Here is a 17,136-nt window from a genome sequence, read left to right as displayed (position 1 = left end):
GTGTCCCACCCCAAGAACCCTGATGAACCCAAAACCCTTGAAGAACCCCAAAAACCTTGAGGAACCCCGAGAACCTTGAAGAGCCCCAAGACCCTTGAAGAGCCCCAAGAACCCTGAAGAACCCCAAAACCCTTGAAGAACCCCAAAAACCTTGAAGAACCCAAGAACCTTGAGGAACCCCAAACCCTTGAAGAACCCAAAACTCTTGACAAACCCCAAACCCTTGAGGAACCCCAAGAACTTTGAGGAACCCCAAAAACCTTGAAGAGCCCCAAAAACCTTGAGGAATCCCAAGAACCTTGAAGAACCCCAAGGCCCTTGAAGAACCCCAAGAACTTTGATGAACCCCAAGAACCTTGAGGAACCCCAGGAATGTTGAGGAACCCCAAACCCTTGAAGAACCCAAAACTCTTGACAAACCCCAAACCCTTGAGGAACCCCAAGAACTTTGAGGAACCCCAAGAACCTTGAAGAGCCCCAAAAACCTTGAAGAACCCCAAAAACTTTGAAGAACCCGAAGAACCTTGAGGAATCCCAAAACCTTTGAAGAACCCAAAACCTTGAAGAACCCCAAGAACCTTGAAGAACCCCAAGAACCTTGAAGACCCAAATCCTTGAAGAACCCAAAACCCTTGAGGAACCCCAACCCCCTGAAGGTTTTTTCCATCTCCAGCCCAACGTTGGGCCCCACCCTTCCTCTCCCTGGCAGAACCTCACCCCGTGGTTGTCCCCAAAGCCACCAGGGGTGTCCCCACCCCCCCTGTGTCCCACCCCAAGAACCCTGATGAACCCAAAACCCTTGAAGAACCCCAAAATCTTGAGGAATCCCAAGAACCTTGAAGAACCCAAAACTCTTGAGAAACCCCAAGAACCTTGAAGAACCCCAAGGCCCTTGAAGAACCCCAAGAACTTTGATGAACCCCAAGAACCTTGAAGAACCCCAGGAATCTTGAGGAACCCCAAGAATTTTGAGGAACCCCAAACCCTTGAAGAACCCAAAACTCTTGACAAACCCCAAACCCTTGAGGAACCCCAAGAACTTTGAGGAACCCCAAGAACCTTGAAGAGCCCCAAAAACCTTGAAGAACCCCAAAAACTTTGAAGAACCCGAAGAACCTTGAGGAAACCCAAAACCTTTGAAGAACCCAAAACCTTGAAGAACCCCAAGACCCTTGAAGAGCCCCAAGAACCTTGAAGAACCCCAAAATCTTGAGGAATCCCAAGAACCTTGAAGAACCCCAAGGCCCTTGAAGAACCCCAAGAACCTTGAAGAACCCCAAAAACTTTGAAGAACCCAAAGAACCTTGAGGAATCCCAAAACTCTTGACAAACCCCAAATCCTTGAGGATCCCCAAGAACTTTGAGAAACTCCAAGAACTTTGAGGAACTCCAAGAACCTTGAAGAGCCCCAAAAACCTTGAAGAGCCCCAAAAACTTACCCGAAGAACCTTGAGGAATCCCAAAACCTTTGAAGAACCCAAATCCTTGAAGAACCCCAAGACCCTTGAAGAGCCCCAAGACCCTGAAGAACCCGAAAGCACTTGAGGAACCCCAACCCTTGAAGAACCCCAAGAACCTTGAAGAACCCCAAGAACCTTGAGGAACCCCAAACCCTTGAAGAACCCAAAACTCTTGACAACCCCCAAACCCTTGAGGAACCCCAAGAACCTTGAAGACCCCCAAGACCCTTGAAGAGCCCTGAGAACCCTGAAGAACCCAAATCCTTGAAGTTTTTTCCATCTCCAGCCCAACGTTGGGCCCCACCCTTCCTCTCCCTGGTAGAACCTCACCCCGTGGTTGTCCCCAAAGCCACCAGGGGTGTCCCCACCCCCCTGTGTCCCACCCCAAGAACCCTGATGAACCCAAAACCCTTGAAGAACCCCAAAACCTTGAGGAATCCCAAGAACCTTGAAGAGCCCAAAACTCTTGAGAAACCCCAACCCTTGAAGAACCCCAAGAACCTTGAAGAGCCCCAAGAACCTTGAAGAGCCCCAAGAACCCTGAAGAACTCTAAAACCCTTGAAGAACCCCAAGGCCCTTGAAGAACCCCAAGAATGTTGAGGAACCCCAAACCCTTGAAGAACCCCAAGAACTTTGAGGAACCCCAAAAACCTTGAAGAACCCAAAACTCTTGAGAAACCCCAAGAAATTTGAGGAACCCCAAGAACTTTGAAGAACCCCAAGAATGTTGAGGAACCCCAAGAAATTTGAGGAACTCCAAGAACCTTGAAGAGCCACAAGACCCTTGAAGAACCCCAAAAACTTTGAATAACCCAAAGAACCTTGAGGAATCCCAAAACCTTTGAAGAACCCAAAACCTTGAGGAACCCCAAGAACCTTGAAGAGCCCCAAGAATCTTGAAGAACCCCAAAATCTTGAGAAATCCCAAGAACCTTGAAGAACCCCAAACCCTTGAAGAACCCAAAACTCTTGACAACCCCCAACCCCTTGAGGAACCCCAAGAACCTTGAAGAACCCCGAGACCCTTGAAGAGCCCCAAGAACCCTGAAGAACCCAAATCTTTGAAGAACCCAAAACCTTGAGGAACCCCAGCCCCCTGAAGGTTTTTTCCATCTCCAGCCCAACGTTGGGCCCCACCCTTCCTCTCCCTGGTAGAACCTCACCCCGTGGTTGTTCCCAAAGCCACCAGGGGTGTCCCCACCCCCCCTGTGTCCCACCCCAAGAACCCTGATGAACCCAAAACCCTTGAAGAACCCCAAAATCTTGAGGAATCCCAAGAACCTTGAAGAACCCCAAGGCCCTTGAAGAACCCCAAGAACTTTGATGAACCCCAAGAACCTTGAGGAACCCCAGGAATGTTGAGGAACCCCAAACCCTTGAAGAACCCAAAACTCTTGACAAACCCCAAATCCTTGAGGAACCCCAAGAACTTTGAGGAACTCCAAGAACCTTGAAGAGCCCCAAAAACCTTGAAGAACCCCAAAAACTTTGAAGAACCCGAAGAACCTTGAGGAATCCCAAAACCTTTGAAGAACCCAAAACCTTGAAGAACCCCAAGAACCTTGAGGAACCCCAAGAACCTTGAAGAACCCCAAGGCCCTTGAAGAACCCCAAGAATGTTGAGGAACCCCAAACCCTTGAAGAACCCAAAACTCTTGACAAACCCCAAACCCTTGAGGAACCCCAAGAACTTCGAGGAACTCCAAGAACCTTGAAGAACCCGAAAAACCGTGAAGAGCCACAAAACCCTTGAAGAACCCCAAAAACTTTGAAGAACCCAAAACCTTGAGGAACCCCAAGAACTTTGACGAACTCTAAGAACCTTGAAGAGCCCCAAAAACCTTGAAGAACCCAAAAAACCCTTGAGGAACCCCAGCCCCCTGAAGGTTTTTTCCATCTCCAGCCCAACGTTGGGCCCCCCCCTTCCTCTCCCTGGTAGAACCTCACCCCGTGGTTGTCCCCAAAGCCACCAGGGGTGTCCCCACCCCCCCTGTGTCCCACCCCAAGAACCCTGATGAACCCAAAACCCTTGAAGAACCCCAAAATCTTGAGGAATCCCAAGAACCTTGAAGAACCCAAAACTCTTGAGAAACCCCAAGAACCTTGAAGAACCCCAAGGCCCTTGAAGAACCCCAAGAACTTTGATGAACCCCAAGAACCTTGAGGAAGCCCAGGAATGTTGAGGAACCCCAAGAACCTTGAGGAACCCCAAACCCTTGAAGAACCCAAAACTCTTGACAAACCCCAAACCCTTGAGGAACCCCAAGAACTTTGAGGAACCCCAAGAACCTTGAAGAGCCCCAAAAACCTTGAAGAGCCCCAAAAACTTTGAAGAACCCAAAACCTTGAAGAACCCCAAGACCCTTGAAGAGCCCCAAGACCCTGAAGAACCCAAAGCACTTGAGGAACCCCAACCCTTGAAGAACCCCAAGAACCTTGAAGAACCCCAAGAACCTTGAGGAACCCCAAACCCTTGAAGAACCCAAAACTCTTGACAACCCCCAAACCCTTGAGGAACCCCAAGAACTTTGAGGAACTCCAAGAACTTTGAGGAAACCAAAACCCTTGAGGAACCCCAAGACCCTTGAGGAACCCCAACCCCCTGAAGGTTTTTTCCATCTCCAGCCCAACGTTGGGCCCCACCCTTCCTCTCCCTGGTAGAACCTCACCCCGTGGTTGTCCCCAAAGCCACCAGGGGTGTCCCCACCCCCCCCTGTGTCCCACCCCAAGAACCCTGATGAACCCAAAACCCTTGAAGAACCCCAAAATCTTGAAGAACCCCAAGGCCCTTGAAGAACCCCAAGGCCCTTGAAGAGCCCCAAGAACCCTGAAGAACCCAAATCCTTGAAGAACCCAAAACCTTGAGGAACCCCAAGAACCTTGAGGAACTCCAAGAACCTTGAAGAACCCCAAAAACCTTGAAGAACCCAAAACTCTTGAGGAACCCCAAAACCTTGAGGAACCCCAAGAACTCTGAGGAACTCCGAGAACCTTGAAGAGCCCCAAAAACCTTGAAGAGCCACAAGACCCTTGAAGAACCCCAAAAACTTTGAAGAACCCCAAGACCCTTGAAGAGCCCCAAGAACCCTGAAGAACCCAAATCCTTGAAGAACCCCAAACCTTGAGGAAGTCCAAAACCCTTGAAGAACCCCAAGAACGTTGAGGAACCCCAAGAACCTTGAAGAACCCCAAGAACCCTGAAGAACCCAAATCCTTGAGGAACCCCAACCCCCTGAAGGTTTTTCCCATCTCCAGCCCAACGTTGGGCCCCACCCTTCCTCTCCCTGGTAGAACCTCACCCCGTGGTTGTCCCCAAAGCCACCAGGGGTGTCCCCACCCCCCCGTGTCCCCTCACCCTGCTCGCTGCAGCACCCTTTGTACTCCACGATATTCCGGTGGGAAAGGGTTCTGAGGATCTGGATCTCCCTTTTCCAGCTGCTCAGGAGCTGGTGGCTGGAGTTGGGCTTCAAGGACTTCACGGCCACCATCTCCCCCGTCCAATCGTTGCTGGGGTCGTAGCAGCAGAGGGTGACCTTCCCAAAGTGACCCTGGGGCCAGGAGAAAGGGGCTGGGATGGGACAATCCCACCTGGAAAACCCATCCCTCCCTTCCCCGAAGGAGGAGAAACCTCCAGGAAGCTCCTCCAGGAAGGGTTTTGGGGGGGAAGGAGAAGACTTCGAGGAAAAAAAGAGGTTTGGATATCGTCCCGGGACCTCAAAACCCAACCTGGGACCTCAAGACCCACCCCTGGACACCAAAACCCATCCCAGAACCTCCAAACCCAACCTGGGACCCTCAAAACCCATCCCAGAACCTCCAACCCCCTCCCAGGACCTTGGAGCCCATCCCAGGACCCTGAAACCTCATCCCAGGACCTCCAAACCTCACCCCAGAACCTCCAAACCTCATCCCAGGACCTCAAAACCCAATCTGGGACCTCCAAACCCCTCCCAGGACCTTGGAGCCCATCCCAGAACCTCCAAACCTCATCCCAGGACCCTCAAAACCCATCCCAGAACCTCAAAACCCAACCTGGGACATCCAAACCCATCCCAGAACCTCAAAACCCATCCCAAGACCTCAAAACCCAACCTGGGACCTCCAAACCCATCCCAGAACCTCCAAACCTCATCCCAGAACCTCCAAACCCATCCCAGAACCTCCAAACCCATCCCAGAACCTCCAAACCTCATCCCAGAACCTCCAAACCCATCCCAGAACCTCCAAACCTCATCCCAAGACCTCAAAACCAATCCCAAGACCTCAAAACCCAACCTGGGACCTCAAAACCCATCCCAGAACTTCTAAACCTCATCCCAGAACCTCCAAACCCATCCCAGAACCTCCAAACCTCATCTCAAGACCTCAAATCCCATCCCAGAACCTCAAAACCCAACCTGGGACCTCAAAACCCATCCCAGAACCTCAAAACCCAAACTGGGACCTTCCAAAAGTCATCCCAGAACCTCCAAACCTCATCCCAGAACCTCCAAACCTCATCCCAAGACCTCAAAAGCCATCCCAGAACCTCAAACCCAACCTGGGACCTCAAAACCCATCCCAGAACCTCCAAACCCATCCCAGAACCTCCAAACCTCATCCCAGAACCTCCAAACCTCATCCCAAGACCTCAAAACCCATCCCAGAACCTCAAAACCCATCCCAGAACCTCAAAACCCAAACTGGGACCCTCCAAACCCATCCCAGAACCTCCAAACCTCATCCCAAGACCTCAAAACCCATCCCAAGACCTCCAAACCCATCTCAGGACCTCAAAACCCAACCTGGGACTTCAGAACCCATCCCAGAACCTCCAAACCTCATCCCAAGTCCTCAAAACCCATCCCAAGACCTCCAAACCCATCCAGGAACCTCCAAACCTCATCCCAGGACCTCCAAACCGAACCTGGGATCCCAAAACCCATCCCAGGACCTCAAAACCCATCCCAGAACACCCAAACTCCATCCCAGAACTTCCAAACCTCATCCCAGAACCTCCAAACCTCATCCCAGAACCTCCAAACCTCATCCCAAGACCCCAAAACCCATCCCAAGACCCTCAAAACCCACCCCAGAACCTCAAAACCCAACCTGGGACCTCCAAACCTCATCTCAGAACCTCCAAACCTCATCCCAGAACCTCCAAACCCATCCCAGAACCTCCAAACCCTCATCCCAGAACCTCCAAACCCATCCCAGAACCTCCAAACCTTATCCCAAGACCTCAAATCCCATCCCAGGACCTCAAAACCCATCCCAGAACCTCAAAACCCAACCTGAGACTTCAAAACCCATCCCAGAACCTCCAAACCCATCCCAGAACCTCCAAACCTCATCCCAGAACCTCAAAACCTCATCCCAAGACCTCAAATCCCATCCCAGAACCTCAAAACCCAACCTGGGACCTCAAAACCCATCCCAGAACCTCAAAACCCAACCTGGGACCTCAAAACCCATCCCAGAACCTCCAAACCTCATCCCAAGACCCTCAAAACCTCATCCCAGAACCTCAAATCCCATCCCAGAACCTCAAAACCCAACCTGGGATCTCCAAACCTCATCCCAGAACCTCCAAACCTCATCCCAGAACCTCAAAACCCATCCCAGAACCTCCAAACCTCATCCCAGAACCTCTAAACCTCATCCCAAGACCTCAAAACCCATCCCAGAACCTCCAAACCCATCCCAGAACCTCCAAACCTCATCCCAGAACCTCCAAACCTCATCCCAGGACCTCCAAACCCAACCTGGGACCTCAAAACCCATCCCAGGACCTCAAAACCCAACCTGGGACCTCCAAACCCATCCCAGAACCTCCAAACCTCATCCCAAGACCCCCAAAACCCATCCCAAGACCCTCAAAACCCATCCCAGAACCTCAAAACCCATCCCGGAACCCCCAAACCCAACCTGGGACCTCCAAACCTCATCCCAGAACCTCCAAACCCATCCCAAGACCTCAAAACCCATCCCAAGACCTCCAAACCCATCTCAGGACCTCAGAACCCAACCTGGGACTTCAGAACCCATCCCAGAACCTCCAAACCTCATCCCAAGTCCTCAAAACCCATCCCAAGACCTCCAAACCCCATCCAGGAACCTCCAAACCTCATCCCAGGACCTCCAAACCGAACCTGGGATCCCAAAACCCATCCCAGGACCTCAAAACCCATCCCAGAACACCCAAACTCCATCCCAGAACTTCCAAACCTCATCCCAGAACCTCCAAACCTCATCCCAAGACCCCAAAACCCATCCCAAGACCCTCAAAACCCACCCCAGAACCTCAAAACCCAACCTGGGACCTCCAAACCTCATCTCAGAACCTCCAAACCTCATCCCAGAACCTCCAAACCCATCCCAGAACCTCCAAACCTCATCCCAAGTCCTCAAAACCCATCCCAGAACCTCCAAACCTCATCCCAGGACCCTCAAACTCCATCCCAGGACCTCCAAACCCATCCCAGAACCTCCAAACCTCATCCCAAGTCCTCAAAACCCATCCCAGAACCTCCAAACCTCATCCCAGGACCCTCAAACTCCATCCCAGGACCTCAAAACCCATCCCAGAACTTCCAAACCTCATCCCAGAACCTCCAAACCTCATCCCAAGTCCTCAAAACCCATCCCAGAACCTCCAAACCCATCCCAGAACTTCCAAACCTCATCCTAGGACCCTCAAAACCCATCCCAGAACCTCAAAACCCAACCTGGGACCTCCAAACCTCATCCCAGAACCATCAAACCTCATCCCAGAACCTCCAAACCTCATCCCAAGACCTCAAATCCCATCCCAGAACCTCAAAACCCAACCTGGGATCTCCAAACCTCATCCCAGAACCTCCAAACCTCATCCCAAGACCTCAAAACCCATCCCAAGACCTCAAAACCCAACCTGGGACCTCCAAACCTCATCTCAGAACCTCCAAACCTCATCCCAGAACCTCCAAACCTCATCCCAGAACCTCCAAACCTCATCCCAAGACCTCAAAACCCATCCCAGGACCCTCAAAACCCAACCTGGGACCTCAAAACCCTGGGACCTCAAAAACCCATCCCAGAACTTCTAAACCTCATCCCAAGACCTCAAAACCCATCCCAGAACCTCAAAACTCAACCTGGGATCTCCAAACCTCATCCCAGAACCTCCAAACCTCATCCCAGGACCCTCAAAACCCATCCCAGAACCTCCAAACCTCATCCCAGGACCCTCAAACTCCATCCCAGGACCTCCAAACCCAACCTGGGACCTCAAAACCCATCCCAGAACCTCAAATCCCATCCCAGGACCTCAAAACCCAACCTGGGACTTCAAAACCCATCCCAAGACCTCAAATCCCATCCCAGAACCTCAAAACCCAACCTGGGACCTCAAAACCCATCCCAGGACCTCCAAACCTCATCCCAGAACCTCCAAATCTCATCCCAAGACCTCAAATCCCATCCCAAGACCCTCAAAACCCATCCCAGAACCTCAAAACCCAACCTGGGACCGTCAAAACCCATCCCAGAACCTCCAAACCTCATCCCAAGACCCTCAAAACCTCATCCCAGATCCTCAAATCCCATCCCAGAACCTCAAAACCCAACCTGGGACCTCAAAACCCATCCCAGAACCTCCAAACCCAACCTGGGACCTCCAAACCCATCCCAGAACCTCCAAACCTCATCCCAAGACCTCAAATCCCATCCCAGAACCTCCAAACCCATCCAGGAACCTCCAAACCCAACCTGGGACCCCAAACCCCACCCAGAACCTCCAAACCCCACCCCAGGCCCCCCCTCACCTCCCCCAGGTCCCGGATCCTCCTCAGGTACCGTTTCTGGAATTGGGTTGGATCCGGCGCCGGGCTCTGGGGGTTCCCTGAAGTGATGTCCCCAAGGGCTGGGGACACAGAGAAGGAGGAAACCACATTTTTTTTTACCCTTTTTCTTCTTTTTTTATCCTTTTCCCTTTTTTTTTGTCTCTTTTTTGCCCACGTTTCCCTTTTTTGGGCCTTTTTTCCCGTTTCTTTCCCTTTTTTTGGCCTTTTTTTTCCCATTTCTTTCCCTTTTTTCCACCCTTTTTTGCTGTTTCTTTTCCCCTCTTGACCTTTTCTCCCCTTTTCCATCTTTTTTCTCCCCCTTTTCATGCCACTTTTACTTCCCCTTTTCCTTGGCATTTTTTTTCCCCTTTTTCTTTTTTCCCCTTATTTTTTGCCCCTTCTTCCAATTTTTTCCCATTTCCCCCCTTTCCTTTCCCATTTTTGCCTTTTCTTCCCTTTTTTTGCTGTTTCTTTTCCCCCTTTTCCTTCCTTCCATCCAACTTCAACCCCCCCCATTTTACACCATTTTACCTCCCCCCCCCCCTTTTTCCCCCATTTTCCCCCCCATTTTCTCCTTTACACCTTTTTCCCCCCTTTTTTCCCCTTTTATGGCCCTTCCCTTTCCCCCATTTTCCCATTTTCTCCCTTTTTTCCCCCATTTTCCCATTTTCCCCCTTTTTTCCCCCATTTTCCCATTTTCCCCCCTTTTTCCCCCATTTTCCCATTTTCCCCCTTTTTTCCCCCATCCCTTTCCCCCTTTTCCCCCCTCCCTCTCCCTTTTTCCCCATTTCCTTCCCCCCCCTTTTCCCCCTCCCTTTCCCCTTCCCCCCCTTTTCCCTTTTTTTCCCTTTTCCCTCTTTTTCCACCTCCGGGAATTTTTTTTTTTTCCCCGTTTCCCCCCAAACCTCCTCCACCCCCCCCCCAAAACCTCATCACCCCCCCATAATTCCAGGACCACACGGAAGCTCAGGGATCCCAGAACTCCCAACCCCCCCAATCCCAACCCTTTTTCCCCCCTTTTCCTGACCCTGGGGCTGGAGTTGGGTCAAATCCCTAAGGATGCTCCGGAAGGACGGACGCTCCCCCGGGGCTGTAACTCAGGCACTGGGAGAGGAGGGACCCCAACTCCTTGCAGGAAGGTTGGGGCAGACGTTGCCTCTTCTTGTAAAAACCTTCCTTCTGATCCCAAAAAAAAAAACCCCCAAAAAATGGGATTTAGAAGCAGCAGAGTTGGAAAGGAACCTCTGGAGATGATGGAGTCCAACCAGGAACCCATCCAGGGGGGTTTGGAAGCCACCAGAGAAGGAGATTCCAGAACCTCTCAAACTGTTCTCATAAAAATGTTCTTTCTAATCCCCAAAAAAACCCAAAAAACCCAAAAAATGGGATTTAGATCCAGCAGAGTTGGAAAGGAACCTCTGGAGATGATGGAGTCCAACCAAGGGGGTTTGGAAACCTCCTAAGAGGGAGATTCCGGAACCTCTAAAAGGGTTCCATAAAAACGTTCTTTCTAATCCCCCAAAAATACCCAAAAATATAAAAAAATGGGATTTAGAACCAACAGAGTTGGAAAGGAACCTCTGGAGATCCTGAAGTCCAACCAGGAACCCATCCAGTTGAGCTGGAACTTCCAGAACCCATCCAGGAACCCATCCAGAGGGGTTTGGAAGCCTCCAGAGAAGGAGATTCCAGAACCTCTAAAAGTGTTCCCATAAAAACGTTCTTTCTAATCCCCCAAAAAACCCAAAAAAACCCCAAAACCAAGATTTAGATCCAGCAGAGTTGGAAAGGAACCTCTGGAGATGATGGAGTCCAACCAGGAACCCATCCAGGGGGGGTTGGAAGCCACCAGAGAAGGAGATTCCAGAACCTCTCAAACTGTTCTCATAAAAATGTTCTTTCTAATCCCCAAAAAAAACCCAAAAAACCCAAAAAATGGGATTTAGATCCAGCAGAGTTGGAAAGGAACCTCTGGAGATGATGGAGTCCAACCAAGGGGGTTTGGAAACCTCCTAAGAGGGAGATTCCGGAACCTCTAAAAGGGTTCCCATAAAAACGTTCTTTCTAATCCCCCCAAAAATACCCAAAAATATAAAAAAATGGGATTTAGAACCAACAGAGTTGGAAAGGAACCTCTGGAGATCCTGAAGTCCAACCAGGAACCCATCCAGTTGAGCTGGAACTTCCAGAACCCATCCAGGAACCCATCCAGAGGGGTTTGGAAGCCTCCAGAGAAGGAGATTCCAGAACCTCTAAAAGTGTTCCCATAAAAACGTTCTTTCTAATCCCCCAAAAAACCCAAAAAAAACCCCAAAACCAAGATTTAGATCCAGCAGAGTTGGAAAGGAACCTCTGGAGATGATGGAGTCCAACCAGGAACCCATCCAGGGGGGGTTGGAAGCCTCCAGAGAAGGAGATTCCAGAACCTCTCAAACTGTTCCCATAAAATGTTCTTTCTAATCCCCCAAAAAACCCCAAAAAATGGGATTTAGACCCAGCAGAGTTGGAAAGGAACCTCTGGAGATGATGGAGTCCAACCAGGAACCCATCCAGTTGAGCTGCAACTTCCAGAACCCATCCAGGAACCATCCAGAGGGGTTTGGAAGCCTCCAGAGAAGGAGATTCCAGAACCTCTCAAACTGTTCTCATAAAAATTCTTTCTAAACCCCAAAAAAACAAAAAAAAATCCAAAAATGGGATTTAGAACCAACAGAGTTGGAGAGGAACCTCTGGAGATGATGGAGTCCAACCAGGAGGGTTTGGAAGCCACCAGAGAAGGAAACTCCAGAACCTCTCAAACTGTTCTAATAAAATGTTCTTTCTAAATCCCAAAAAACCTGAAAAAAAACAAAAAAAAAACCCAAAACCAAGATTTAGATCCAGCAGAGTTGGAAAGGAACCTCTGGAGATGATGGAGTCCAACCAGGAACCCATCCAGGGGGGTTGGAAGCCTCCAGAGATGGAGATTCCAGAACCTCTCATGGCCCAGAAGTTTCTCCTCAGCTTGAGGTGGAATTTCCAAACCTTCTCCCTTCAACCTTTCCCCAGGGATGTTCCCAACTCTGTCCCCAAACCTCCCGGAACCCATCCAGGGGGGGTTGGAAGCCTCCAGAGAAGGAGATTCCAGAACCTCTCAAACTGTTCCCATAAAATGTTCTTTCTAATCCCCAAAAAAAACCCCAAATAATGGGATTTAGAACCAGCAGAGTTGGAAAGAAACCTCTGGAGATGAAGAACCCCAAACCCTTGAAGAAAAACCCCAAATTTGGGAGGTTCTGAGGCCTCAGCTCCCTGAACCATCATCTCAGGAGGGTTGGATCCTTGAGGTCATCCCAACCTTTCCAGAACTCCAAGGAACCCAGCAGAATTCCCAGAATTTCCAACCCCAGCTCCTCCTCCTCACCTCCCTCCAGAACCTCCTCAGGTTCTTCCCTCCCCAACTCCCCGGCTCCTTCTCCATCCTCTGGATTATCCCAGATTTTTGGACCATCTGGGATGGGGATGGAGCCAGGAGGGGTTGGAAAATCCCCCCAAAAAATCACCTGGGAGGGGGGGTGGTCCTTGAGGGGGACCTCGGTGTCGAAGCAGAGCTCCAGCAAGGTGACCCCAAAGCTCCATTTGTCCCATAAAAATTTGTTCCCATAAAATGCCCCATTTGTTCCCATAAAATGTTCTTTCTAATCCCCCAAAAAAACCCCAAAAAAACGGGATTTAGATCCAGAAGAGTTGGAAAGGAACCTCTGGAGATGAAGAACCCCAAACCCTTGAAGAAAAACCCCAAATTTGGGAAGTTCTGAGGCCTCAGCTCCCTGAACCATCATCTCAGGAGGGTTGGATCCTTGAGGTCATCCCAACCTTTCCAGAACTCCAAGGAACCCATCAGAATTCCCAGAATTCCCAACCCCAGCTCCTCCTCCTCACCTCCCTGCAGAACCTCCTCAGGTTCTTCCCTCCCCAGCTCCCCGGCTCCTTCTCCATCCTCTGGATTATCCCAGATTTTTGGACCATCCGGGATGGGGATGGAGCCAGGAGGGGTTGGAAAATTCCCAAAAAAATCACCTCAGAGGGGGGGTGGTCCTTGAGGGGGACCTCGGTGTCAAAGCAGAGCTCCAGCAAGGTGACCCCAAAGCTCCATTTGTCAGCAGCTGGGCTGAGATTCCCAACATTCCCAACACATTCCGGAGCGATCCAAGGGATCCGAGACACCCGCTCTAGGACAGGGGAAAAAAAAAAAACACAAAAAAACAAAAAAACAACAAAAAAAAGAGGGGATGAAGATCCAGAAAACCCCAAACGAGGGGGAGACCTCAAGGAGGAACCTGGGAATGAGCCAGGATGGACTTGGAATTCTTCCGTTTGGAATCTGGCCCTGGGGGCCTTGGAATCAGAGGAGGGGAAGGGTTGGAAGGGACCTCTGGAAGTGATGGAGTCCAAGCAGGACACCAGGAACCCATCCAGGGGGGGTTGGAAGCCTCCAGAGAAGGAAACTCCAGGACCCCTAAAACTGTTCCCATAAAAACGTTCTTTCTAAAACCCAAAAAAAAACCCCCAAAACCAAGATTTAGATCCAGCAGAGTTGGAAAGGAACCTCTGGAGATGATGGAGTCCAACCAGGAACCCATCCAGGGGGGGTTTGGAAGCCTCCAGAGAAGGAGATTCCAGAACCTCTCATGGCCCAGAAGTTTCTCCTCAGCTTGAGGTGGAATTTCCAACCTCCAACCTTTCCCCATGGATGTTCCCTTCCCTCTCCTGGTGCTTGGGGCTCTTCCCAGGACTCTCCCCTTGGCCTTCCTGAACTTCAGGAGCTCCATCAGCAATCCCAGAACTCTCAGGGTTGGAAGGGACCCCTGGAGCTCCCCCAGAACCCATCCAGGGGGGGTTGGAAGCCTCCAGAGAAGGAGAATCCAGAACCTCTCATGGCCCAGAAGTTTCTCCTCAGGTTGAGGTGGAATTTCCAAACCTTCTCCTTCCAACCTTTCCCCATGGATGTTCCCAACTTTGTCCCCAAACCACCAGGAACCCATCCAGGGGGGTTTGGAAGCCTCCAGAGATGGAGATTCCAGAACCTCTCAAACTGTTCCCATAAAAATGTTCTTTCTAATCCCCAAAAAAAACCCAAAAAAAACCAAAAAATGGGATTTAGATCCAGCAGAGTTGGAAAGGAACCTCTGGAGATGATGGAGTCCAACCAGGAACCCATCCAGGGGGGTTTGGAAGCCACCAGAGAAGGAGATTCCAGAACCTCTCATGGCCCAGAAGTTTCTCCTCAGGTTGAGGTGGAATTTCCAACCTTCTCCTTCCAACCTTTCCCCCATGGATGTTCCCAACTCTGTCCCCAAACCACCCAGAACCAACCAGAGTTGGTTTCTTCTCCCCCAAAAAACCAGGGATAGAAATTTCTCCCTGAAACCAGAGGTGGGGAGGAGATGGGTGGAGGTTCCACCATCCCTGGAGGTGCTCAAGAAACTTTTGGAACCCTCAGGAGATGGTTTGGTGGTTTGGGAACCTTCAGGAGATGAGGTAGGGATGGATTGGATGCTCCTCAAGGTTTCTCCAACCTCCATTGGGTGTTTGGAAGATTCCAACCCAACCACCCCAAGACCTGAAGCTCCGTTGGGTCCCCAGGGAGTTGATTTTCTCCTGAATTTTCCCTCCAAATCCCAATCCCAATCCCAACTTTCTCTGGAGAGGACACTGCAGGGGACCCCGGGTTAGGGATGGATTGGATGCTCCTCAAGGTCTTCTCCAACCATCATTGGAGGCTCCACAAGAACCTCCAGGGAGGGTCTGGAAGGGTTGGAGTTGGTTTCTTTGCCCCAAAAAACAGGGACAGAAATTTCTCCATGAAACCAGAGGTGGGGAGGAGATGGTTTTGGTGGTTTGGGAACCCTCAGGAGATGGTTTGGTGGTTTGGGAACCTTCTTGAGATGGTTTTGGTGGTTTGGGAACCTTCTTGAGATGGTTTTGGTGGTTTGGGAACCCTCAGGAGATGGTTTGGTGGTTTGGGAACCTTCTTGAGATGGTTTTGGTGGTTTGGGAACCTTCTTGAGATGGTTTGGTGGTTTGGGAACCCTCAGGAGATGGTTTTGGTGGTTTGGGAACCCTCAGGAGATGGTTTTGGTGGTTTGGGAACCTTCTTGAGATGGTTTGGTGGTGGTGGGAGATGAGGTAGGGATGGATTGGATGCTCCTCAAGGTTTCTCCAACCTCCATTGGGTCTTTGGAAGATTCCAACCCAACCACCCCAAGACCTGAAGCTCCGTTGGGTCCCCAAGGAGTTGATTTTCTCCCGATTTTTTCCTTCCAACCCCAATCCCAATCCCAATCCCAATCCCAATCCCAATCCCAATCCCAATCCCAATCCCAATCCCAACCTTCTCTGGAGAGGACACTGAAGGGGACCCCCGGGGTCACTGAGCTTCAGGAATGGGGCTGAATCCTCTTCCAAACCTTTCCTGGCCAGGAGAATATTTTTGGCACAGACGTTGCCATGGATGAGGTTTTTATCTTCCTGAGGGGAAGGAAGGGGGAAAAAAAATTGGAAAAAATTGGAAAAAAAGGGATAAAAAAAATTAATTTCATTTTCCGGAGGGAAGTGGAGAGCAGGGAGGTGAAGGAAGGGAATTTCGTCCTAAAAATCCATTTATTTTCCTTGGAAAAGAGGAGGAAAAGTGGGAAGTGGGGAGAAGAAAAGGTCTGAGGATGGCGGGAGGGAATTTCATCCTCAAAATCCTTTTATTTCCTTGGAAGAAGAATTTTTGGGGATGAAATTCCCTCCTGGCATCTTCAGAGCTTTCCTTATTCCCTCTTCCCACTTTTCCTCCATTTTCTAGGGAAAGAAAAGGTTTTTTAAGGATGAAATTCAGCAGGAAGGGACTAGGGGAAGGTGTTGGATGGGAATTTCATCCCCAAATCCTTTTATTTCCTTGGAAAAAGATTTGGGGGATGAAATTCCCTCCTGGCATCTTCAGAGCTTTCCTTATTCCCACTTTTCTTCCCTTTTTGAAACAAATAAAAGGATTTTTGAGGACGAAATTCACCAGAAAGGGGCCGGATGAAGGTGTCAGCTGGAATTTTAGGATAAAATTCCCATTTTTTTCCCCCTCACCAGGTAGCTCAAGGCTGTGGCCAACTGCTTGGCCAAGGTCACCTTCCATCCCACCCGGATTTTTCCCTTCTCCTTCCTCAGGAAAACATCCAAAGGGCCGTGTTCCACAAATTCCTCCACCAGGATGTCTGGAAAAAAGGAGGAGGAAGAGGAGGAGCTGGGATTGGGATTGGGAAGTGAATCCCAAGGGGAAAAGGGGGAGCTCGGTGGGGAACTCACTCTCGGATCCTCGGACACAAATTCCATGGACAAAAACCAAGTGGATGTGGGAGATTTGGCTCATCAGGCTGGCAGCCTCGAAAAAAGCCTGGAAAAAAAGCCAGGGATTCAGGGAATTGTGGAATAATTTGGCTTGGAAAGGATCTTTGGGATCATCAGATCCAAGCTTTGATCCGTCCCATCTGCAAATCTTCCAGGGATGGGGAATCCAGGCCCTGGGGTGCTCGTTCCAAGAGGGTGGGAAGAGGAGAGGGGGGGAGAGGGAAAAGAGGGAAAAAAGGAGGGAAAAGGAGGGAAAAGAGAGAAAAAAGAGGAAAAAAAGGGGGGAAAAGGGGAGAAAAGGGGGGAAAAGGGGGAAAAGGGGGGAAAAGGGGGGAAAAAGGGGGAAAAGGGGGAAAAGGGGGGAAAAAGGGGGAAAAGGGGGAAAAGGGGGAAAAGGGGGGGAAAAGGGGGAAAAAGGGGGGAAAAAGGGGGAAAAAGGGGGAAAAAGGGGGAAAAAGGGGGGAAAAAGGGGGGAAAAGGGGGAAAAGGGGGAAAAGGGGGA

General features: G+C 50.5%; 1 protein-coding gene across 1 annotated transcript in view; it reads right to left on the bottom strand.

The window, feature by feature from the left end:
* TYK2 (tyrosine kinase 2) overlaps nt 1–16,680 on the bottom strand; it is a gene marked incomplete at its 5' end in the record, with an annotated part of 34,724 nt that extends 18,044 nt beyond the window's left edge. The window contains 9 exon segments of the mRNA XM_071732823.1: nt 4,817–5,009; nt 9,249–9,346; nt 10,294–10,357; nt 10,359–10,445; nt 13,326–13,477; nt 15,640–15,673; nt 15,675–15,776; nt 16,374–16,501; nt 16,593–16,680. Coding sequence (XP_071588924.1) covers nt 4,817–5,009; nt 9,249–9,346; nt 10,294–10,357; nt 10,359–10,445; nt 13,326–13,477; nt 15,640–15,673; nt 15,675–15,776; nt 16,374–16,501; nt 16,593–16,680 — 946 coding nt within the window.
* Nucleotides 16,681–17,136: the final 456 nt, after the last annotated feature.

This window comes from Heliangelus exortis, unplaced genomic scaffold (assembly GCF_036169615.1).
Source record: "Heliangelus exortis unplaced genomic scaffold, bHelExo1.hap1 Scaffold_89, whole genome shotgun sequence".
Lineage (NCBI taxonomy): Eukaryota > Metazoa > Chordata > Aves > Apodiformes > Trochilidae > Heliangelus > Heliangelus exortis.
The sequence above is the reverse complement of the archived record's forward strand: the minus strand, read 5'-3'. Positions and strand labels throughout refer to the sequence as shown.